Source organism: Amphiura filiformis, chromosome 1 (genome assembly GCF_039555335.1).
Source record: "Amphiura filiformis chromosome 1, Afil_fr2py, whole genome shotgun sequence".
In the NCBI taxonomy this organism is placed as follows: Eukaryota; Metazoa; Echinodermata; class Ophiuroidea; order Amphilepidida; family Amphiuridae; genus Amphiura; species Amphiura filiformis.
In genome coordinates, this window is record NC_092628.1 from 87,927,799 (window position 1) to 87,954,080 (window position 26,282).

The window sequence follows — 26,282 nt, forward strand, 5'->3', positions numbered from 1 at the left end:
AAGATGTCCAACAGGGAGAGGGGAAGCTGCAGCCGCTCTCCTTGCTCCTGGCTATACCATTGCTCCCAATGTGTAACCACCATAGTCTTTGGCATTGCAAAAAATTATGTCATTATGAAATTTATTTGGTTGGAGAGGAAACACAAATAAAAACGGGCTGTTTTAACTTTATCATTTTTTCTGGCCTGGTCAGCGCTTGGGACTTAATTGTATTTTGCACTTCATAAAAGTGTTTTTTCAATTTTTCTTTTATACAATATTTTTTCTGATGAGGCAATATCCTCATCCTTTGTCTGTATGGTTAAACACCTCAATGTTGGTCCTTTTTGCCATTATGACAAAATGCAGCACCAATTCCCCGGAGGACAATTCTGCCACAGCATCCTCCTGCTGTTGCAAAAATCTGCCACTCCTACACATACCTGTCAATTGTTCACAATTTAATCTGATTTGTTCAGATTTTAAAGTTTTGAAACTCCCAAAAATCTGAAACATCATCTTTTAAAAATCTTTTTAAGGACAAATTTATGTCAAAGAAAAGTATCCCAATGCATGAAATGTTTTAATATCTGAATATTATAATTAAAATAATAATGTCTAAATCACCCCGGGTCAATAACCAGGATCACATCTGGCGGTTTAAGGGGTGTGTAATTTGTATGCAAAATCAGCCAAACGCATGCACAATGCTATGACAAACACACAGGAAACATGCATCTATGATATACAGACTTGTATCAATTTTAGCTATTGATTGTATTTTTACAGGAATATTTGATCCTTCAGGCCAAGGCTGTTGGGATTGATGGATTCATATTAGAATGGGTAAGTTAAGGTGATCATTACCAGTGGCAATGTACAACCTGAAAGATCTCTGATAAAACAATAGTGGGATTTTCTGTGATTGTTTGTTATGACTGGGGACAAGGGGGACAACTCCCGGGGACAATTGCTAGGATGGGAAGCCCAAATTTGTTATCTGGGGCAAATGTCCCCATCATTCGGTATAACAAGATGTTGTTGCACTTCTCACAGATGCTCCAGTTTACAAACATCTGTCCATGTAAGTGTTCAGCTTCAGTTCAGTTTTAATAGTGTAATACAGAGGAGATCATTATGTAGAATTACTTAGTATCAATATACAAAATGCAATACATAATAATTATTTATATACAGATGAGATAAGGCCAAAAAAATACATGTTTGTTTCCTGTAGCAGGTCAAAAAAGTCAAATGCGAAATGCGTTTTTTTTAAAATCCATGTCTTAAAATGACAAAAATACCTTTTTGCTGTAAATTGGAATGGGAATTTACAGTGGATCTCTCAGACACACGCAAAAATAAATCATATTCAAGAATATTTATGATCCCCTTTCAACCTGCAGATTAAAAAAGTGTTTAAAAAATGTGTGATATTTTCTCCAGTAGTTTTTCACTATGCTCGTTTGTTGTGTAATGTGTAAATGTTTACTCCAGTAGTGTTTTATATTAGTTTTTGCGATTTTCTGTTTTTTTGTTTTTTTCTTTGAGAAGTGAAAAATAAATATAATGCGCAAAATAAGCCGTCTTGGGAAACAGGGCATAATTTAGTTGGTATCGCATAGCAGTTTACAGCTCAATCTTGGCAAAATGCTATACAAAAGAATACAACAGCTATACAAATTTTTATCAATGTCTGTTTTTGCTATACAAATGGCCAACACTAGATTATGCCCTGTAATGGGATAGGTCACTGGTACCAGATATCCATCTAATCTGTCAATAAACAAATGTGTTGTTTCTTCCATAGGGATATCGGGAGCACCAAAGCAATGTTGCCTTGCTTAGTTTACTCCAAGTAGCAAAGAAGTACAAACCATTCAACATAGGAATAAATTGGTAAGGTGGTATGAAAGAATAAGAGGAATACTTTGATAATGGAGAAATAGGTGACATCCAGGCATCATAAAATAAGGAATGCATTTTACTGAGCACAGGGCTTGATGTCACTATACATTCAAATTTTTATAATAATCTTTAGCAATCTCCATTTCGTCACTGGTAGCTGCTGATCTCCTACAATTGGATAAAATAGTATGGTTTTAAAAGTGTTATCCAATATCCAAATAGTTCATAATGCAGTTTGCAATACAGGGTTATCTTATCACTCTTATGTATGGTGAAGAGGTGATGATGATAATGATGTTGATGATGATAATGATGATGATGATGATGGTGGTGATGATAATGAAGACTACAATAGAGGACGTAAGTGTGTTGTAATTTTTGGCCATCTTGTGGGTAAATCAATATAACTACATTTTTTGTACCTTTAAGTATAAAAGAAATCATGTCATAACCTAAAGTTTCTTCAGTTTATATCAGGCGCAAAAATAAGACTCATAACACTGTTTATTGATATAGAATGGCATGTACGCATTTGGGTGCAATGCTTATGCTAGTCGTGTGTTGCGTAATGCGTGACTGGCTTACGCTTATGTGGATTTACGCGAGTGTGAGTTGAGACTTTATTGACGCGCGCAGTAACAAAAGCAAAATAATTTCCGCCTTATATAAGCCGAACCAACTTTAGAGACGAGTATACAGATTTTCATCCATGACAATAAAGGGAATTGCAACTGTGTTGATTTACCAGCTTTTGATTACCCACAAGATGGTGAAAGGCTGATGGTTTCTATATTGTGTTGATGATGGTAGTGATAATAATGTGTTTTTGGCATTAGGTGTGACCATTGGCTTACTGTGGACATGAAGAATAAAAGCAGTGAGCAGGTATGTGTGAAATATTATTGTTTGTTTGGTGGAAATTTGCACATTGTGGTGAATATAACTTGATTTATCTATCCAGGTCAAGCTACAATCTACGAAAAAAGTCCTTGGAACGCTTGGTACACTCTGTCGAAATCCCGTGCAGAATTTTATATGATCATGGAAATGACGTATATTTTGCCTTGAAACAAGCATGACATCTACAACAATGATTTACCCTTCCCCTCTCCCCATCAATCAATGTTGGAACACATTGGGAAACCGCTGAAGACATTGGCATTTCTCAACATTGAACGGGGAGAGGGGTGAGAGTTTTCCGTTATTTACACGCCATGCTCCAAGACATATTTCGTTGATTGTCTCTACCGAATGCAAAATATTTCATATAAATTTCGCTTTTGTGTCATAACTCAAAAACGAATGTCGTATGAGCTTCATATTGCACACGATTTGAGAGTGGATATTGGGCTTTGAAATCATAACAAAATTGTTGAATAAGAAATTGGTATATTTAGGGAGTGGTCACTGAAACCATCCCCTATGCTAAACTACACACGTTTCGTAATTATGGCTCTAAACTGCTCTAAAATGTCATTTTTGTCCCATAACTTAAAAACAAAATGTTGTATGAGCTTCATATTGCACACGATTTGGAAGTATGTAATATCCCTATGAATCATAATAAAATTGCTGATAAAGAAGTTGGAATATTTAGGGAATGGTCACTGAAAACACCTCCTTTGCTAAATTACACACATTTCGTAATTATGACTCTCTACTGTATGATACTGAGTCAAATCTCGTTTTTGTCTCCTAATTCAAAAACACTACAAGTATAATTTTTAAAGAAATATTACAATGTTTGCAGCATGTTTTCTATAATGTTTTTGAATTTTATTAAAACGTTCTGTACCCTTTATAATATAACCTAACATGTAAATGTTTTCTGTAAAACTTGCGTTTGCTGAGTATAGGCCTATCCGAACGAATCAGAAAGATTGTGATGTAACAATTTGAAACAACTCATTTCTGAATATTATTTATAATAAAATACGCTTTTATGTGAGAAAAAAAAAAAAACAACAATTAAATACACTTAAAGAAAAAATCGACCACCACGGGGACTCGAACCATTCACATCAATCAATAGTCAAAAGATTATGAGTCGAAGGTCTAATCCGTTGCGCCGCGCTGTCATTTCGCAATCGAAGTAACCAGTTTTGGTCTTTTATAGTAGTCAAGTATCGGGGAAAGTGTAAACCTGTATAGTGGAAATGGCAAAGTGCATCAGTTTACCATAATAACAAAATGGTCCAAAATCGACATTTTATGGCTTTTAGGCCGCATCTCATGAAGCGTGACGTTCGTTTACCTTGGCTATACCAATTGAGAATGTTTGAATACAAAAGGAATGACAAATTGATCGCATTTATGACATTTGTTAACAGTTTGCCATTTTGAATTGAAATAAATATCTATACGTATATATTAATATCAATGCAGGGCAAACTGCTCAGTATGCACGTTATTCAATGTAGCAGTTTACCATTACAGATTACCATTATGGGTTTACACTTTACACCCTTTGACTGTTCGTGTTTTAATTGCGTGAATCATTGCTAAATTATGCATTCATTATTTTCTATGCTTCTTTTTTCTTTCTTTGTATTAAAAATAACTAAAGAAAGAAAGAAAGAAAGAAAGAAAGAAAGAAAGAAAGAAAGAAAGAAAAAAAGGCAAAAAAGAAAGAAAGAAAGAAGGCAAAAAGAAAAAAGAAAGAAAGAAGGAAAGAAAAATGAATGAATGAATGAGTGATATGAATGAATGAATGAATGAATGAATGAATGAATGAATGAATGAATGAATGAATGAACGAACGAAAGCCATTTGAAATAAATAAAAACATGAACGCGGAAAAGGGTTGAAGTGACCGCTTATAGGTTCAAATTGCAAGCAGCTTAATCACGAAGCTCACGTGGCCAAGTGGTAAGGCATAGGTCTTGTAAACATGAGGTCCTGGGTTCGATTCCCAGGCGGGATTACTTTTTCTGTTTCATTTATTATTTGCGACAGTGAACCCGGTGAAAATATTTGTTTATCATAAATACATGAAGTATACATTTTTGATTTATTTTTTCTGTCTTTCTTTCTTCATTTCTTTCTCTATGTTTGATTAATTAATTTAATTATTTGCACATCCGCCATCGGCGATGTGCATTCTTTTTACCGCGTTCTTCTTCTTTCTTTCTTCTTCTTCTTCTTCTGTCAACACTATGATCAGCCATCGTAGCCACATGCTTTCAGGCATGTTGACCATACTTGGTCAGTATAACTGCGTTTGGTGGTGCCACAGATGTCACACAGATCAACTTCCGGTCAAATGTCATCCACTTCCGGTCAATGGCCAAAACTTGGATTTTCACTAAAATGCTACTCCTCCCACATATTACATAGCACCGTGACGTCACTTACACACATGCATCATCTATAGCCACTGTCTAAAAGTTATACCACAAAATTGGAATCAAAGGTCATTAAGGGGTCACTTCCGGTAAAAGTCTGAAAAATTTGTAAAAATATTCAAAAAATCACTGTCTTTACAAATTACATAGCAGAGAGTCGCCATTAGCACACATGCATCGCTACTAGCCAGGGTCTTTAGGATGTCTACAGTTTTGGGGTCAAAGGTCATTAAGGGGTTACTTCCGGTCAAAAACCAAAATTATCAAAAATGTTTAAAAAAATGTTATCTCAAAATGTAAACAGACCAGAGTAATATAATCATCATACATGAATCAGTGTTACTTGATGTATGCATGGTATTTTTTTTTTGGGGGTCAAAGGTCATTAAGGGGTCACTTCCTGTTTTTAGCTAAATAACTTTAAGAATTTTATCTCGACAACTAAACATAGTAGAATTTTTAATTAAAATTGGAACAATGCATTTTGTCGGTGTACATAAGGTTTTTTTTTTTCATTGAAGTCAAAAGTCATTAAGGGGTCAAAAGGTCAATCATAAATTTTTTAAAATCAAAATCCACGTATAAGTTCCGATTAAGCTGAAATTCACCAGGAATATTCCTTATGACATCCTAAGCACTATGTTATATTTTTATGGGGTCAAAGGTAATTAAAGGATCACTTCCGGTTCTCACAGATTAAGGGGTCATTTTTATTTTGCATCAGCCCCCCTAAAATACCTGGCGGTTGTGCATGCTCGCGGTCGCAGGCGACCGCAACCATATCTAGTTCTTTCTTTCTTTCCCAAAAGCCCCCAAATGAAATACTTTCCGATTTAAATGTGATCTTATAATAGTCCTACAAACCTCCTCCACCCTACCCCACATACATCCCACGCCCAACACCTCGCACGCACCCCCACCCACATTATACACACACCCCATACACAAAAAATGTGAAGCACAAATCTGCTGAAGATAGTTGTTACATCATGTCAAAAACAAGTTAATGCTATCTACTGAAGATAGTCGTAGTTTATTATTTACTTCCTTACAATCTTAACGTACATGCGGTTTTAGTATTTAATTAAAACTCATTTTTCTGTTCTCTAACGCTCGTTCACCTATCTGACAAGTACTATGAAGGTGAACTTTAAATATTAATTTTAAAAATAAATTAAACAACTCGGAATCATGCAGCTTAGAGCCGTGATACGATTTCTCGGTTTTGAGATATAGCATAATCATTAAATGCGTGTATGTTAGGGTATGGGGTTTTTCAGTGTCCACTCCCTGAACCAACCAATTTCTTTATCAACAATTGTATTATGATTCCTAAGTACATGGTCTGCTTCCAAATCCTGTGCAATATGAAGCTCATACAACATTCTGTTTTTGAGTTATGGGACAAAGACGACATTTTAGAGCATTTTAGAGCTATAATTGCGAAATGCGTGTATTTTAGCATAGGGGGTGATTAAAGTGACCACTTCCTAAATAAACCAATTTCTTTATCAACAATTTTATTATGCTTCCAAAGCATATAATCCACTCTCAAATCGTGTGTAATGTGAAGCTCATACGACATTCCGTTTTTGAGTTATGAGGCAAAAACGAAATTTAGATGAAATATTTTGCATTCGGCAGAGACAATCTACGAAAAAAGTCCTTGGAACGCTTGGTACACTCTGTCGAAATCCCGTGCAGAATTTTATATGATCATGGAAATGACGTATATTTTGCCTGGAAACAAGCATGACATCTACAACAATGATTTACCTTCCCTCTCCCATCAATCAATGTTGGAACACATTGGGAAACCGCTGAAGACATTGGCATTTCTCAACATTGAACGGGGAGAGGGGTGAGAGTTTTCCGTTATTTACACGCCTGCGTTCCAAGACATATTTCGTTGATTGCAGGTAGTCATGGAGTTATCACAACTTTTGAAATCAGATTTTAGGGTTTCACTGATACATAACAAAAATGTGTGGATTTTTATCCAAATTACGCAATTTACAAAAATGTGTGGATTTTGATCCAAATGGCAAATTATGCAGAATTGTTTCTAAAAACTAAAATAATTGGTCTTTTTGTATTTACAGATTGTGGAAAAGTTTCATGCAGATTTGCAATACCTGTATGACAGTATATTTAATACACATTCTGATCTCACGCCTATGTATGGCAGCCATCCCATAATATTTCTTTTTGGCGACGGACTCTCAGCTACGCAATTTTCAGGTGAGGTGGAAAAACAACATTCTTGACATTTGCTGATTGTTGACTAAATAGCTATGTATAAACAGTGGTTGGACAATTAACTTGACATTGATGTTTGGACTTACCAACCGACAGCTAATTGCAGGGATTGACTTCAGAATAAAATTATAGGTTTGCTTGGAAAATGTCGAATTTGAGTGTTATAACATAGCACAAAGTTATAACATAGCACAAAGTGTCCCTTTGAAATGACTATAGGATGCCTGAAAAGCAAAGTGTGAAATGTGTTTTTTTTTTGTGTGTGTGTGTTTTTTTCAATTGCACATATTGATGGTCAAGTCAATTATAAAATAAGTTTCATACGAGAAGCATAAGTTTGTGCAGCACATAGGGTTGTTGATCTATTATTGATTTTGGATTTTTTAAATATTTATATGAATGAAATTAAAATTTCACCGAGTTTTTCAAATAAAAACTAATTTTGGCACAATTGCTCCAAAAGAGGAAATATGTGCGTCCTATGAGAAACAAACAAGTTTCTTTGTTTGTGTTTGTTGCCTAAGCACCCATCACTTATTAGCTTGTATGTGATATGGCATGATTGTAAAAATCCAGGTTTGGGCTTCACATTTCAGATATCTTAAGCAGGCCCCTCCATCTTCTTGATGATCTTAGCACCCCCATCTGGATTGGAAGCTACCTTAACTTTGCATCTACTTCAGAACGTTGGTCAGAATGGAAGGATCTTATCAATGGTACCTATGGGTGGGTTCCTAATGTACGCAGACCCACACCACCTAGTATGTCTCAGTGGGATTACTATAGCACTACAGAGGATACAGTGGCATATCAGGTATATAGGTTCATCTGTTTTGTTATGACAAATACTTAGATAATATGTGACATGATCAAGGGGAATGAGTCACATGTCGACCCTGGTCGAAAATGAGTTTTACATATGTTTCTAAAGAGGACGTTTAGAGCTTTCTGAAACTGAAAACCCCATGTTGACACAGCTTTTCTTTGCAAAGTTACATGAATTTATCAATCGCTGAAAACAATATAAAACAAAAGAATTTTAACACTTTCTTTGCCAATATCTCAAAATCAATATTAGTGACATCCGACTCATTTCCCTTGATCGTGTCACATATGATGCCATCAAGCATTCAATAGTAAGAAATTGAGGATGGTAGCTGTATAACATTGCCTTTATATTGCCATTGTTGATGCCACAAAAATGTCATAATACATAATAATAATTGTGATAGTCTTGGTTTTTGATGAGCATTTATATGTGTTTTGTTAGAGGTTAATGAGAGCAAATCAGTTGTCTCAAGATATTGTGAAATTTCTTAACATTTTGCTTTGGAACCAAGGATATTTCGAGGTCCAAAGCACAATTTCACAACCTTATTCATAACAGCCACTTGCTTTTAATCCCATATGCATTACATTTTCTTCTTTTGAACTTGCAAATTTTCCTATAAAAATTGAACAGCTGATGAGGGACATACCACTAGCCACCAATTACAATCACACACAATCATATGTTGTCCAAATATGGTAGCCAGTGGGCTCGTTTACGAGCACATAATATGTCACATGCTGAGGTCATTCAATAACCTGCCTTTGTGTCCATGTGTTTACAAATAATTAAATATTCCAAGGTCCATCACAAGATCCAAAGACCCACTGTGGTCTTCATGAAATGACAGGCTACAAAAGCCATATGTTATACCAGTTGCAAGATAATATCTAATAATGATTGATAAAGACAACAGATAACTATGTGAATAATATCATTGACCCAAAGGAGCCAAATCAAGTATATGTATCAAAATGATAGAATCATCAATTTTTCATATTGCTGAAATAATTCATATAACTCAAATAATAATAAGCATAAAAGCAATTTATGCACAGAATGATACTTTCTAGGGCTACAGAGTATCAAGCAGTGATTGTAAATCATATTTTGGCAGGTATTGTGAAAAGAGTTCATGCGCCTGAAATTCCTTGCACGTAGTGATAAAGTTTGTTGTACATTAAGCAACATGTTGTACCTATGACAGTGATAATGTAATTCATTGATTTTTTAGTGAATTTTATATGAGCTATATGCTGCCCTCTACCTTGAATTCCAAAAATTCAAGATAAAGTTTTAAAATTGAAGGTAGAGGGCAGCATAGTGGGTGATGTTTAATGCTTATTAATTTAAAGTGATTGATAAAAAAAACCCAAAATTTTCCCAAGTAGACAAATCACTTTCTTTTAACCCTCTCCCAAATTTTCTTTAAAAGTTCAGAAATGTCAGAATTGTACATTTTCATGACCATATTTGGAATCAGCATGAAAACTGCATTAAAATAAACAAGTATTGGTTCAGTGGTTCCTGAAAAAGCTCAGATCTTGATCTTTTGAGAAAATACCTTAAAACTTGGATATTTTATGTTGAAGCCTATGGCCAGCACAAAAAGTATTAGTATGTACACTGAGAAATTGTAATGTTTTTAAGCAACCATGTTTTTATTTTTACAGCAAAATGTGACAAACCATGGATCAAATTGTGTATCAGAGGTTGCTGGATGTGTGATGTGGTGTGGGTCGGTTTCACCCGGGATGGATAATCGTGGATGTGCAGGATGGGGACGAGAATTACGCTATGTGCCAAGACACAACTTGACCACTCACAAGTAAGCCCAACATGTGGCTCAGTAGTCGGCCCAACAGGTGGTCACCTGCCGGGGAGGTTGATGTATACAGGGATGCAAGGATTTGGGAAAATTTGGCCATATAAAAAAAAAATCAGGAAATGTAAAAAAAAGAAGATTTTTTTAAATACTTTTCTGGAATTAGGTGATGATATGTCATCATATAAAAATAGCAAAATCTGTGATTTTTTTAGGGACGGAGGTGATACCCCCTAGCCTATTCCCCAGACAAGCTCCCATAAATGTTTGATGCCGTATACAATCGCCCGTCTGTCTGGCCAGGGCCTGTTTGATTTAAAAGGAAATTTAGAAATTACCCACTTGCATCCTGTGTATAAGACAAAATGGGGAAGAAAGGAAGGGGAATTTAGAATGAATAGGAGAAGAAACTGAATTAAAATGACAAGGAAATGTTTTAGAAGCAAAGGAAGATTTTGCTATATCCATTGGAAGAGCAAGTGTGTGAAGGATTAGAAGGTCCACAAATATCGGTGAGAATATACATGTACTGCACCAGTATGAACTTTAAAAATGCTTACTTCTTGCAAATCTGACACCAGTCTGATATTGCTTTTTCTATATAGATACTAATTCAATGTATTCCATATCTCTACCTACAGTAATATTTTGTATTTTGGGGTAAATTAGTTGGATACAATATAACAAGGTTTGTTCACAAATAAGCTTGATCTATTAACCCTCTGGTCTGGAGATGCTTAAAGTGCTATCTACTGCATGCTGGCTTTGCATGCGCTGCTATATTGAAAGACAAAGATAAGACAATTTATCGCGTCTGACGTCACCTGTCAATCAACTCGAGCACGGTTTGTTTACAAGTGTCATGATGATGACTTGCTGAACGCGGATGTATAACCGGGCGCCTTATTATTAATTTTGCACCTTTCGACATGCAAACATCTCAAAAGTTAGGTCTTTATAGTAGGAAACTTTCTTTGGTGAAGGCACCATGTCGACAATGCCTAGAAAAGCTGCTTTTTGCCATGTAAAAGTACGTAATTTTTCGCCATTTGCTGCTATTCCTTTTTCTCTGATCAGCACCAGATAGATCGGTCTTCCTTTTACGCGCTGATTAACCTGTTTAAACCAATCAAGGATCATAATTGACAGTGACATCAGACGCGATAAATTGTTTATATCTCTGTCTTTAATTATATGTTTGCATTTTCATGCTTCAATCTTCGCAGTTTCTGTTTGTCTATTCCATTCAAAGAATTTGATAAAATGCTTTGTATTTATTTATTCATACATTTCCAGCTTTACATCAATGCTAACATTTGCAGCATAATATATTATTTGTTTATTTGTGTTTTTTTTCTTTTACCTGATAGCTGCTGCAACATTAAATATTATTTATTTATTTATTTATTTATTTATTTATTTATTTATTTATTTATTTATTTATTTATTTATTTATTTGCTTACTTATGCTATATTAAATAAATCTTTTGTCTCAAAGCTCTTCAGCTTCTGAAAACCTAATGCGGAATGCATTTTTTTATTTATATAGAATTTTGAAATACATGTCAAGGTGAATGTTATGCATTTTGATACTGTGACATCCATAGGCCTATACAATGTGCTGTACGGCTGTTTATAGAAATAAATCACAAATACACACTTTATCTTGAGTTTTTTGGCTTTTTGTTGAAAACATTTTTTTTTTAAAGGAAATAAAAATAAATATATTTATTTATTTTATTCTTTAACCTGGGATAAGCCATCATTGACAGCACTGTTCTCCCAAGTTACTGCCCAGGATACAAAACAGATTGACAGCATATCTAAATTCAAAATACATAATTATAGAAAGGTATACAATTATTATCATAATACAAGTATACTTTTCATAATCATATATCATGTAACCTTATGTGTAAGTTTTGTATATTGTATATAGGTTTTCTCAGTTAATTAGCACATTTTTCATTATATTTAGTATCCTATTAAGTTTTAATTCTTCCATATAATTTGGAAAGGTTTGTATGTAAACATAAATTTAGTCTTTGGTCAAATATATTCATATTTTAATCAAAAGATTCATACAATGTAAATTTAATTTCATCCAAATGTACTTAAATTTTGTCCAATGCAGAGGTTTTCAACTTAAGGGATCTGGAATGAGCGTTTCGACAGTATTTTTTGTGGGACATGAGAGCACATCAGACATATCAAATTGCATTCTGAATACGGAGAATGTCTTTCTGATATAAAGTAACTTTCATTTTTTGAAATTCACGATATAATTTACGATATAATACAAATTTTATGACAAATTATTAAAATTTGATATTTTTCACATTTTTGATATATAACAGTCCTCAAAGTAAATTTTATAAATCTAATGATATATTCTTAAAGTGTATGTAGCTGGGAGGAAAAGCTGACGATCAATTGAAAATTTTGACCTTTCATATTGAAGATATGAATTTTTTTCCCTAAAAGACCTAATTTTTTTAGCTCTTTTTGGGAAAAAAATTCATATCTTCAATACTGAAAGGTCAAAATTTTCAATTGATCGTCGGCTTTTCATCCCACCTCCGTCCTCCATATACTTTAAGTATCAATCATCAGATTTATAAAGTTTACTTTGAGTACTGTTAAATATCAAAAATATCAATTTTTAATCATTTGCCATAAAATGTGTATTACATTTCGAGTTTCAAAAAATCAAAATTATTTGATATCAGAAGGACATTCTTTGTATTCAGAATGCAATTTGATATGTTTGATGTGCTCTAATGTCCCACAATAAATACTGTCCAAATGTTCATACCCCATCCCTTAATGTACAAATATATTTCGTCTATGACCAAATCTTTCCATATTAAGGTCATTTAATTCGTCTTTAACATAAAGCATGCAGAAGTAGGCTTACATATTTTCCCTTTCTTTCTTTTCTTTTCTTTCTTTCTTTCTTTCTTTCCTTCCTTCCTTCCTTCCTTCCTTCCTTCCTTCCTTCCTTCCTTCCTTCCTTCCTTCCTTCCTTCTTTCTTCTTTATTTATTTCTTTTCTTTTTTTTACTTTGCTTCATTTTTGGATTGCAGCTGCATGGGTTTGAACCACTGGGTTGAGTTATTTTACCTCGCTGATAGGGGTCCGAAAAGGCATGTCTAAATTTATTACTGACCAAATAACAGCTACCACAATAAAATTGCAGCGAGGTAAAGAGGGCCCTAAAATCATGTTTCAAGTCAAGATAGAAACCATATAATTGATGCATTTGAGAACAAAGTTTTTAAAATTGTCCAAGGTCCCACTCCCATCCAGTCATTGACATGATATGATATAGAAATGAGAAAGAAACAATGGAAAATAAAGAAAAAGAAATAACAAAAGAAATAAAATAAAGAAATATGAAATATATATAAATAGAAGAAAGACAGAAAAAGGGCAGAAAGAAAAAGAAAATATAATGTAGACCTACAATCCCGGTCATAAGTCGTTCGAACACTTGTGTAAAAGTTTGATTGTTTTGACCGGTATTTTAGTTATACTTAGCATACTGAAATTTAGCTTTCTTTGGTGTTAAGTTTGAACCCTTCCTACTACTACAACCCTCTCCCTACCCCACCAATCAATGTTGGATGTCTCTAAGGGTGCATGGCCAAATAAACAACTACCAACATTGATCGGGGGAATGGGGGGCATATTTGCAGCACTCATGTTAAAGTGTTCGAACAATTTTGACCGGGATTGTAGTTCTACATGCTTTATAATAAAGATGGAATTAAATGACTTGAGTATGAAAAGATTTGTTCAAATGCTAAATATATTTACACATTAAGTTGATAACCTCTGCATTCGACGAAATTTAAGTACATTTGGATAAAATTAAATGAACATTGTATGAATCTTTGTGATCAAAATATGAATATGTTTGAACAAAGACGAAATTTAAATTTACAAACAGACAATTCCTAATTTTATGGACAAATTAAAACTTAACGGGATATTAAACATAACGAAAAAACCTGTTTGAAATTAACTGTGAAAACCTATATAAATTAATCCTAACGCCCACAGATACGGTTAGTTATTAGGTGAAGCAGAGGTATGGTACGGGAAATTATTGAGTGCAGAGTGTCATACTATAGGTGAAGCCGAAGGCTGAACCCAGTATGACACTGAGCGCATTATAATTTCCCGTATCATACCGACGCTAAACCTAATAACGAATTTATCATACCACTAAGTCATTTTAAATGTTGAATTGATTACATTTTTTACATATTTGTATATTATACAAATATTGACTGCTATGAGGGGCATGGCTAAGATTATAGACCTAAGGCTGCCCCTCGTGTGATAGCATGGTTTTGAGATCACTGCGGGCCTATAATTTTATCCATGTCCTGAATATAAAGCAGTCAATATTTGTTTTATATACCGAATGGATGTACGTGGATGTTGCGATCGTGCAGTTTGATTAAGACGCACATGACCGGTCAAAAGTTCATTTCCATAACCGGTCCATAGATCATTTTGGTGGCATATCTAATTCAGTGACTGCACTTTTAACCAATCAGTTGACAGGAATCTATATATGAGATATATAATAATTATTTTATATTGCATGCTGTATTCTGACACTATTACAAAAATGTTTACTCTGTATAACACTCTTGTACCAATGTGTGTTGTGGTGAAATAAAACTGAACTCAATTGAACTGAGATTAAGGGCATGAGATCCCTGGTTCAAATCTCACTTAAGGAATTAATTATTCGTCATTCTTTGACATTTAAAGAATTTCCTCTATCTTGACCCATAGTATTTGGTATTATTCATTATTCAAGAACATAACTTGACCATAACACACTTTGTACCACAGATCATCAAATGACCTTCAGTGGGAATTTTACCTAGCCAGTAAGAAGCAACCAGATGTAATTGTATTACCAACTATCAATGACTTCCCAGGTAGGCCATGGAATATTGATATTGTTTAAACGGTCGCTTCATGCAGAGACACACTTGGGTTTTGATGGAACCAGGATCTTATGAAATGCTCAAGCTAGGCTAAAAAGTCTATTCTGTGCCCCCTCCAAGTGATGAAAATGTGCATTTGAGCACAAAATCATTTGAAAGATCAATTTAACGATAAGAACTTCATTATAACCAAAATTAATTAGTGGTTGGCCCTATTTGTGCAAATTTTCACACGCTCCACACGCAATTGTTTCAAGAATGGGGAGGGGCACCATTTTCTACCCTTAGCCCTGGGCACCATAACCCATAGCTACGCCACTGATGGGTGTCCATCTTCACAGCATAGATGAATATCAAGTAGGTTGTGTTTGAGTTTGGAGTTGTGTCATGTGTCATGGGTCAGAGGTCAAATGGGATCAAGTAGGGTGAAATTGTCAATGTGATATTTCTCAATCTATGCTAGTATGGGTGTCAATAATTAAAGGCAAAAATGTATCTCAAATAGTTGAGTTTGAAGGGGCGTCATGTAATGGGTCAAACGTCAAATGGGGTCAGATAAGGTTAAATTGCTAGACTGACTTAATTACTTTAATATTGCAACTGCTATGGCACAAGACTCGGTGGTTCAAGAACCTATTTCCATCACAACCCTTCCTGTGACCACGACGGGCAGTGAATCTAGTGGTTTGATAACCGCCTTGCTTTATGTAGCAGTGCCTTCCTGCCACATACCTGCTTGGGCTCCTGTTTACTGTTTGATATTGATAACCTGTTTTATGTTCTTTTATATCAGAGGCTACCACCATCCTACCATTGAAGAATTCCACCTTCACAGCCTTGTACAGTACCTTAAACCACACATCATCATGGAAGAATGTATCCCTGGATATGAGGGGTGTGACATTACCAATGCAATGGTTTACTGACTATAAGAAAGCTGAATTCTACAACATGACTGATAAGCTGAATGGTAAACACCAGTTTCTACCAGAACTGAATTGTCAAAGGCAAAGTTACAAATTTGAAGGCAAAGTTACAAATTGTCCTGCTCCCATTATAACTGTACCAGGAGAAATAAATGTATGTAAAGGACACACAAATTGTCATGCTATTGCAAAAATTCCCCAAAATTTGGTCTTTTTGGTGTGAAATAAAACAAGGTTAAAGAATATGCGAATTGGAAATTCTTGTCAATTATTTGCAAGTATTTTGAGAAACAATTGGTCAAAAAAGCTGCAAAAGTAACTTAAATTTTCAAATAGCTTAGTGACAAGTACCTTTTTTAAAGATAACAATGAAAGCAGAAAAGGTTCTAAAGAAGCATTCTTGTTTGATAATTTAACCTGTAAAAATAGACCATTATTTTGCTTGTGACAATATTAATATAATGATGGTGTATCATCTTTGTATGCTTTTTGTACTTTCTATTATAGTGTCCAATATATTCCACTTACTGGAAAGTGTAGCTGTGTTGATTGGTCATCAAGATTATGTTCAAGCAAATAATACCGTACAAATTATCAGGTAAGACACGACTACTCCCCATTACAGAAAAATACAGCAACAATTTTTTGAGATTAAAAAAATGTTACCAACTTCTGCTAAATAAATGTTAAATTTCACTATTTGGCCAAATTTATGAATTAAGGGCCAAAAATGTGCATTTTTAGCGTGTTTTTCACATGCTCACTGGCAATCAAGTCTACAAACTTGTACGAAGTCTAAATCCAATTTATGCATTATATTATTTTTGGAAAAGACATGTTTCATTCCATAACCAATCATTTATTTAAAGTAACACAATAAAAAGTAAAAATTATCGCAAAATTTTGGCATATACTCAAGATTTTGAATGCTTAGACTTGTTCCAAGTCTTTGATTTTGTGACTCGATTGTCAGAAAACATGCTGAAAATGCATGTTTTTAGCTCCTTTTTGCAAGAAATTAGTAAAATTGTAACCTTTTTTTTTTATATATCCAGTTAAATTGTAAATTAATGATCAGGATTGAGTTATATTTCATTTGGCAGGACTTGATATTTTTTTAATCCCAAAAAATTAGTGCTGTATTTTTCTGAATGGGGAGTAGATAATTTTACATGTAGGGTTCAGTAAATGCTACAATATTATGTCATTGCACAATGGGTAGTACCGATATATGGTGTATCTCCTGAGTTGTAACCATAATAAAACACTTGTGGAAACCAAAATACTATAAAATAGTACATGTTGAGGTCATCTCATACCGTTCACACTTAATTAAGCTCCTTTGCCTTGGGGTAAATTTCATGTGCAAATAGAAAGTGCCCTCCTCTGATATCCCACCAAGAATTAAAGTTCTGTGCCCGTATTTGCTTGTGGGAATTTTACGGATAGGTTGTGCCTAAAATTCCATGTATGTCAAGGAAGCCCATAGCGCCATTAGGCGAACCTTTACAGTATCAACTTGTTGGTAGCTATATATAGGAAGAGCTCATATAGGAAGTGTTCTTCTTCTTCTTCTTCCTTATAAGTGCCTCCCTCATATGTATGAGTATTGTCGCACTGCGTACAGACAAGCTGTACTTATTTTTTACTCTGGAACCTAGAGTAGATGAGTGTATTTTGAAGTACAGTCAACATGACCGGGATGATCCCCTGCTCTTTTCGAATAGCCTGTGATGTTCTTTAACGTGCACACTACATTAATGTGAGAAAATATGCATGTACATCGGACCGACAGCTTAGAGTGCCCTCCGAAGCACTAAGCAAGTAGAGTGAAGTGTCTTGCTCAAGGACACAAAGAGCCGGACCTGGGATTCGAACCCTTGACCCTTGGGTTCACAGTCCTATGCCTTAACCGCTAGGCCATGCTCTCCCCTTGTTACACAAGGGCAGGTTCAAAAGACCATTTTTTTTTATTACGAGGCCAATCTTGAACAAAATCTGCAAAAAGTAACCCTTGGTAGGAGCATTTTGCCATTTACAAATAATTTACGTATGCTATTTTGTGAAATTTGAGGAAAATTTATATTTTATAGTTATTGTGTATTTTGTTTGATCCCTGTCTCTGGGGATATCTGCATAAAACACTAAACATACCAGCCAATATGCTCTGGTAATCTGAGACGAATATACCTATTTAGTATTTAGTATTTAGGTATATTCGTCTCAGCTGGTAATATCCTGGATTAGTAGGTACTCAAGAGTGTTTGAACTGCTGGAAATTTTCTACAAGAATATTTACATTATAAGGCAGTAAATTAAGGGGGTACTACACCCCTGGCCAATTTTGTGCCTATTTTTGCATTTTTCTCAAAAATGATAGTGCATTGGTGACAAGTAAGATATGTATATTATAGGGGCAAGGACTACAATTACTGCACTGGAAATTTTTATTTCAGCACAGACAATAGTTGTGGAGTTAAGCAGTATACAGACTTTTTATTGTACGTACAATATTGTATGTACAATATGTACATTATTTAATCTATTGCCATTCTATTTCCAGTACTGTTTAAGTTCTAACGAATGTTTGATGACGTAAAATCGATAATATATTTCTGCTAGATATTGTATGTAACATATTATCGATTTTTCGTCATCAAACATTCGTTAGAACTTAAACATTACTGGAAATAGAATAACAATAGATTAAATAACGTATATATTGTACATACAATATTGTACGTACTACTCGGAGTCTGTATACGACTTTACAGTAAAAAATGATGGAAAACCAATATTTGATCAATAAATCAATAACTACTTGTTTTGAGTCACTGAAATTCCAGTGTAGTAACTGGATTCCTTGCCCCTATAATATACATAACTTTTGTTACCATTGCTTTATTAGTTTTTGAGAAAAATGCAAAAATAGTCACAAATTTATCAAAGGGTGTATTTATACCACCTTAAAATGAGCCCAATGCCTTTGAGTTGGTTTTTTGCATTAGGGATTATGACCCTTCTGAATTTTAATATATATTGCAAAGATTTTATGCATACATTTTCACAGTATACGAACATAAAGCTGGAGGGCTCTTCTTTCCATTGATACCAATGTTGGTATGTAATCAGTAATCAATGATCATAAAATGATGTCATCATTACATCTCAATGAGAGGATTGCCTGAACAAATTTGAAAATCTTTGAAATCCTTTATAGGACATACACTCATTATAGTAAAAATTGATTATTTTGTGCAAAAATTTTGAATATTTTATAAAATCAATATCGAAATGAACATATAAAATTATGAATATCTTTACAAGACAAAAACAGCGAGTCTCTACTCCATATAATATATGTTCTGTTGTAACATATGGTATATGTATTATGAGACAGTATTGCGAACGATAAAAAGGGGTGGATATACGAGTCCCTTGGCATGTATGCAAAATCATTTTTCAAATCCAGTATTCACTGCTGAGGATTGTCCAGTAATTATATGCATTATCGCTTTTGAGCAAGATGGACACAAAGAGAAGGTTCAGGGTCAAAATTTGAAACCGTATGAAAAACGAGCCAGCATACTGAAGTATAAACTATAATGTTATATGTATTGTTATTTTTTATCTGTAGGCAGGGGTTCTCCAAGTTGGAGAGGAAGCTGACTGTAAATACAATCAATATAACAGGACCAAGCAAGGAGCTCTATGGAACTGTGCCACCTGTTTTTAGAGACAATTCAACATATATCAACAGTACTACTGGGTTATTTATGGCCTTAACAGAGGATTATGCTATGATGTTGAGAGCACACAATTATAAGGTAGGCAGGTTGCCTTTTCATTGCATTTTCAACATGATGACAACCAGTATGCAACAGGCTTTCCTGTGAGTGGAGGAGCTGTTGATTTCCTAAAATACCCCTCCCCCTGGTGGGTTGAACTCAAAACGTAACTGTCCCTTGGCATGGTGCTATTCAAAAGATTATGTTGATGATAATTGAAAATAATAAGAATAAGAACAAGAATAATAATAACATTTATTTTAATTATTTGCAAAATACGAAAGTGACAAAAATAACAGTAGATTTGCACACTTTACCTTTCTTACACATAAGTAAGATTGACTCGGGTCGATTGGTCTAAATACCCCTCCCTGATGATGTCTGATGGTTTTGGACAAAACGTTATGTTAATGAAACGTAAGTTCCAGTATTTTATTTTATTTCTGTACTTTGGTTTTACTAACTTGATGAATCAGTAATCTACACCGTTAAGTTTGATTGTTGTTTTTCACAGGGACTTCTTAGATTTGACTACCAGTTGCTTGAACCTAAATTTTCTCATCTGATTGTAAGGTCATCCAGCAAGAGGCAATCTATGTCACCTGGTAACTCTTATGCCTTCTATAGCAGAAACAGTCCATCTCAATCAGGGTACAAAGTCAAAGCAGATTTTGCAGAAGTGTGTAATTTAATGGTGAAGACACCAGGTGAGTCCATTTGTGGTTTTAGGGAATAAAATAAATATATGTCCACTTTTCTTCATGTTTTAAGTTATATAAAAATTAAAAAACAATAAAATTTGTTTCCCTTGTCTAATGAGTGGTGCTCATTTGTGCATCCATAACCCACAGCCACACTCCAAAAGAAGCGCAGAGACCACTGCTTGTGTGAATTCATATAAATAAGATACATTTTTGTTCTTATCAGGGAAATGGAAGAGCGCAGTAGTACACTTGTACAAAAGTAACCAGTCTTGGGACCATTCTGGAAAACACGCCTCAGACCTGCATTTTGCTACAGATGCATCTTTCTTATTACGCAACATCAGTATGTCCTTCCAACTGTACAAAGTCAAGAATGGCAGGTAGCAGTGACTTTGAATTAGGTTTGTAATTTAGGTCTTGTAATTTAATAGCTATCTGCGAATCTTATCCAAACTTACGTCCAAAAAGTTCATGATTTTGTGACAAATTCATTGAAAAGCGAATGAAATTAAACATTTTGTGCTGAACTTCTGTAGTCAGAGCTGAAAGTCACAAAATGAATGTGACCATTTTCGGGATGATAATTTGGCTACCAAGGTGCTTTTCTTTCCTGTTATAAATAAATTTATGATAAAATTCAAAACAGAAGTTACCATATACAAACTTAAAAGTATATATTCGTCGCAAAATACACTAAGTAGTTGATTTGCATAAATCAAAACTTGTAAGCATGATGTCTTGGAACTGGTGAGATGTATGGAGGCAAAAACAGGGGATTGAAGCATATTGACTCCTCACCTGAATTATTTTAAATTATCTGTCATTGGTGTAGTAAAGGATTAATATCTTGATTTGGCCAGTATCACATTGAAGGGGTAATTAGGCTGGGGTCATATGGGAGAAGAGAAGTCGGATATATATTTTGCTTCAGTTCAAGTGCATCTTTCTTGAGTTATAAAATAAGGATATTCTCCAAGACAGAACAATTGTATATGCTATGTAACAATTTTAAGTGGTATAAATCTTGTAAGTTTACATAATGTTATGAAACTTGAACATCAGAAGGCAGACGGCTGATAAGAATTTGATGCCCATGGTTGGTGCCCATGTGGACGCAGCCAGGGTTAAGCTATCACTGACAAGTCAAGTTCCAAGTTACTAACCAAAAAGTTTCTTATGGTCAAGACGTAAACTTAAAACTACGAGCGGTTGTCATTGATAGTGCCCATGTGGACAAGCGTATCCTCGACGTCGTAGTTACGCATGACTTCAAATGACCTAACGGTGTCTACTTCCGGATCACATATTTTTTGCATGAGAGTGAGATTTTCGTACTTTGAAAAAGTACAGGTGTTAAAAGCTGATATAATAAGGCTGTACTATATTCCAGAACACCTGAAAAGCAGTCTCCATCTATTTTGGAAAGTATACAGGTAGATCAATATGAGGTTGTAATATACAGGGTGGTCCAAAAGGAACTTAACCAGAGAAAATAAAGGTAGAGAAGCGACACTCTCTGCAAACTGCCTATACCGTGCTATACAGCGGTTGAAGACAGGCGTAAATCGCCGCCAAGTCTTACTACTGAACGTGTAATGAGAAGATACCATAGAGTCCTACATAGAGATCTGAGGAAGAGACGGTCCGAATTGACCTAGTGACCTATAATTTATTAGAGAATCACATTTTTAGAGTATTTGCTCCGCCCACCGCTGTCAATCATTCTAATGAACAAATGAAACAAGCTCTGGCAATGACGTAATCCTAATTATAAATGAGAAAATCACATTGTACATGTAACTGTCTGCTGTACTTCATGTCTTCCAACAAGTGCCGGAGTGTCGCTAGCCTGACTTAACCCAGTTGAATTAGGTTTGTAATTTAGGTCTTGTAATTTAATAGCAATCTTATCCCAAAATTATGTCCAAAAAGTTCATGATTTTGTGACAAATTCATTGAAAAGCAAATGAAATTAAAAATTTTGTGCTGAACTTCTGAAGTCACAAAATGAATGTGACCATTTTCGGGATGATAATTTGGCTACCAAGGTGCTTTTCTTTCCTGTTATAAATAAATTTATGATAAAATTCAAAACAGAAGTTACCATGTACAAACTTAAGTATATATTCGTCGCAAATCAAAACTTGTAAGCATGATGTCTTGGACTGAACTGGTGAGACGTATGGAGGCAAAAACTGGGGGATTGAAGCATATTGACTCCTCACCAGAATTATTTGAAATTTTCTGTCATTGGTATAGTCAAGGATGAATATCTTGATTTGGCCAGGATCACATAGTGAAGGGGTAATTAGGCTGGGGTCATATGGGACTGGAGACGAGGAGTCGGATATATATTTTGCTTCAAGTGCATCTTTCTTGAGTTATAAAATAAGGATATTCTCCAAGACAGAACAATTGCTATGTAACAATTTTAAGTGGTATAAATCTTTTAAGTTTACATAATGTTAAGAAACTTGAACATCAGAAGGCATGTTCAGATGGCTGATAAGAATTTGATGCCCATGGTTGGTGCCCATGTGGACGCAGTCGTGGTTAAGCTATCACTGACAAGTTAAGTTCCAAGTTACTAACCAAAAAGTTTCTTATGGTCAAGATGTAAACTACGAGCGGTTGTCGTTGATAGTGCCCATGTGGACAATCGTATCTTCGACGTTGTAGTTACGCATGACTTCAAATGACCTAACGGTGTCTACTTCCGGATCACATATTTTTTGCATGAGAGTGAGATTTTCGTACTTTGAAAAAGTACAGGTGTTAAAAGCTGATATAATAAGGCTGTACTATATTCCAGAACACCTGAAAAGCAGTATCCATCTATTTTGGAAAGTATACATGTAGATCAATATGAGGTTGTAATATACAGGGTGGTCCATAAGGAACTTAACCCAATTGAATTAGGTTTGACGGTCTTGTAATTTAATAGTAATCTGTGAATCTTATCCAAAATTATGTCCAAAAAGTTCATGATTTTGTGACAAATTCATTGAAAAGCGAATGAAATTAAACATTTTGTGCTGAACTTCTGAAGTCAGAGCTGAAAGTCACAAAATGAATGTGACCATTTTCGGGATGATAATTTGGCTACCAAGGTGCTTTTCTTTCCTGTTATAAATAAATTTATGATAAAATTCAAAACAGAAGTTACCATCTACAAACTTAAAAGTATATATTCGTCGCAAAATACACTAAGTAGTTGATTTGCATAAATCAAAACTTGTAAGCACGACGTCTTGGTACTGGTGAGATGTATGGAGGCAAAAAACAGGGGATTGAATCATATTGATTCGAATGACTCCTCACCTGAATTATTTGAAATTTTCTGTCATTGGTATAGTAAAGGATGAATATCTTGATTTGGCCAGGATCACAGTGAAGGGGTAATTTAGGCTGGGTCATATGGGAGAAGAGAAGTCCGATATATTTTGCTCTTCAAGTGCATCTTTCTTGAGTTATTTCATAAAATAAGGTTTGTTACAATTTTTTATTTCAATTAAATTGTTTGTAACATTTTTTTATGTAAATGAATTGAAAAAGATAATTGTTTTATGTGTTGAAATGGGAAATTAGATGGTACAATGCCTGATACATACCAAAGAATGCTTAAAAGCAAGTGTGTACTAAGATGTGTGTGTGATATACATTTGGTTTTTTACACCAATTTTAATAAATCTGAACATATCTGAATATTATATTCCTACAAACCAATTTACATTTCAGTCTTCTTTCTTTTCTTTAATAATTATTATTACCACCACCACCACCGATATATTTTGCTTCAAGTGCATCTTTCTTGAGTAAATTATTTCATAAAATAAGGATATTCTCCAAGACAGAACAAGTGTATGCTATGTAACAATTTCAGTGGTACAAATCTTACCGAGTGGTTGTCGTTGATAGTGCCCGTATGGACAAGCCTATCTTCAGAGTTCTCGTTAAGCTTGACCTCAAATGACCTAATGGTGTCTACTTCCGGATCATTTATTTTCGCCTAACAGTGAGATTTTTGTACGTTGAAAAAGTACAGGTGTTATAGAAGCTGATATTTACAGATTAATATAACAATAGGCTCTGCTATATTCCAGAACACCTGAATATACATGTAGATCAATATGAGGTTGACCTACAAGGCTCTTTTTATTAATTTTATGCTGTTTTTCATCGTTTTTGAGCATTTTCAGCTTTGTTCCTCTTTCTTTTTATTAAGACCCTGTTTCAGGTCTGTAAGAAGATGCAGGCAGTGCGACTATGCACTAATAATATTGATGATGCTTTTTTAAACCAATCATATACATCATTGTTATTAACCTTTTGATGAAATCTTTTTAGAATATGTACTTTTTATGTATTTTTTACATAATGTAAATTGGAGGTTTAGTAATCTTTATTTTGCTTTTCTATTGTTCAGCGCATTGAGGCCTGGCATAATGCGTTATATAAATTACTTTACAATATTTATTAATTTATTGAAATTAAATAATATTGTTTGTTACAATTTTTTTATTTCAATTAAATTGTTTGTAACATTTTTTTATGTAAATGAATTGAAAAAGATAATTGTTTTATGTGTTGAAATGGGAAATTAGATGGTACAATGCCTGATACATACCAAAGAATGCTTAAAAGCAAGTGTGTACTAAGATGTGTGTGTGATATACATTTGGTTTTTTACACCAATTTTAATAAATCTGAACTTATCTGAATATTATATTCCTACAAACCAATTTACATTTCAGTCTTCTTTCTTTTCTTTAATAATTATTATTACCACCACCACCACCACCACCACAACAACAACAACAACAACAACAACAACAACAACAACAACAACAACTACTACTACTACTACTACTACTACAACAATATAACAAAAAAACAGCAGCAACAACCACTACCACTATAGGAACAACAACATTGGCAACAATAAAAAAAACCAAAAACAACAACGACAACCACCACCACCACCACCACCACCAACAACAACAACAACAACAACAACAACAACAACAACAACAACAACAATAATAATCATAATGCTAGTTTAGTGGTAATAAATGCACACACCCACTCCAAACACAATGACTCCATACCCTCACCCACACACCCCATCAGTGACCCCTCCCATACCTCCACCATAATTTGTTAATCATTCCACAAGTCACGTTTTAATTATATTTGTCTACCTCTTAATTGAAATTATGAAAATATTGTTTTTGTGTCATTTATGTCACACAGTTGACTCACATTTATTTAACGTGATACTGTTGAAAGTATTTACTTAAATGAATAGGACTGCCAGCCAATATTTAGTTGGCTGGATGTTCATTATAGAAATGACTACTTATTTACATTGACTGGGTATTTCAACAATCGTGTGTCAATACCAGTATCGATCACATATCTTTTCAGTGGGACTCGATCAATCCCCGGTGATGAATGATAATTGATAAAACTCTTGGTTCTTGCAGAGAAGATGAGAAAATTTTTCTCTGGTTCTTGTAAGTTGTTTTACAGAATTTATCAGTTTTATGAGATCGTCCATGTATTGCACGGTTTAGACTACAACTTTATTTAAGCCTATCGAATATTTCAGTGAACATTCCGGATCATGAGCTATATTTTATATGCACACCTGTTTTGAAGTTGTAATCATTTTTAAACTGTAGAAAATTGAGACCAAATTAGTGACATAAATACATAATGATAAATTAATAAGTAATATCAATTATAAT

At 34.3% G+C, this 26,282-nt stretch overlaps 1 protein-coding gene and 1 long non-coding RNA gene across 2 annotated transcripts in view; both read left to right on the plus strand.

Moving 5' to 3' along the window:
- The window catches only part of LOC140156254 (uncharacterized), a 47,216-nt gene extending 25,205 nt beyond the window's left edge, over positions 1-22,011 (plus strand). Inside the window, exons 5-16 of the mRNA XM_072179250.1 lie at positions 769-825; positions 1,790-1,878; positions 2,724-2,772; positions 7,334-7,472; positions 8,087-8,304; positions 9,993-10,147; positions 15,017-15,105; positions 15,908-16,084; positions 16,548-16,638; positions 19,678-19,867; positions 20,343-20,535; positions 20,756-22,011. Of these exons, the coding sequence (XP_072035351.1) occupies positions 769-825; positions 1,790-1,878; positions 2,724-2,772; positions 7,334-7,472; positions 8,087-8,304; positions 9,993-10,147; positions 15,017-15,105; positions 15,908-16,084; positions 16,548-16,638; positions 19,678-19,867; positions 20,343-20,535; positions 20,756-20,916 (1,608 nt within the window). The 3' untranslated portion in view covers positions 20,917-22,011. The remainder of the gene's footprint in view (positions 1-768; positions 826-1,789; positions 1,879-2,723; positions 2,773-7,333; positions 7,473-8,086; positions 8,305-9,992; positions 10,148-15,016; positions 15,106-15,907; positions 16,085-16,547; positions 16,639-19,677; positions 19,868-20,342; positions 20,536-20,755) is intronic.
- Positions 22,012-22,390: 379 nt separating this feature from the next.
- On the plus strand, positions 22,391-25,274 carry LOC140156267 (uncharacterized). The gene is made up of 2 exons (XR_011859506.1): positions 22,391-24,019; positions 24,370-25,274. It is a non-coding gene; the product is annotated as an uncharacterized lncRNA (long non-coding RNA).
- Positions 25,275-26,282: the final 1,008 nt, after the last annotated feature.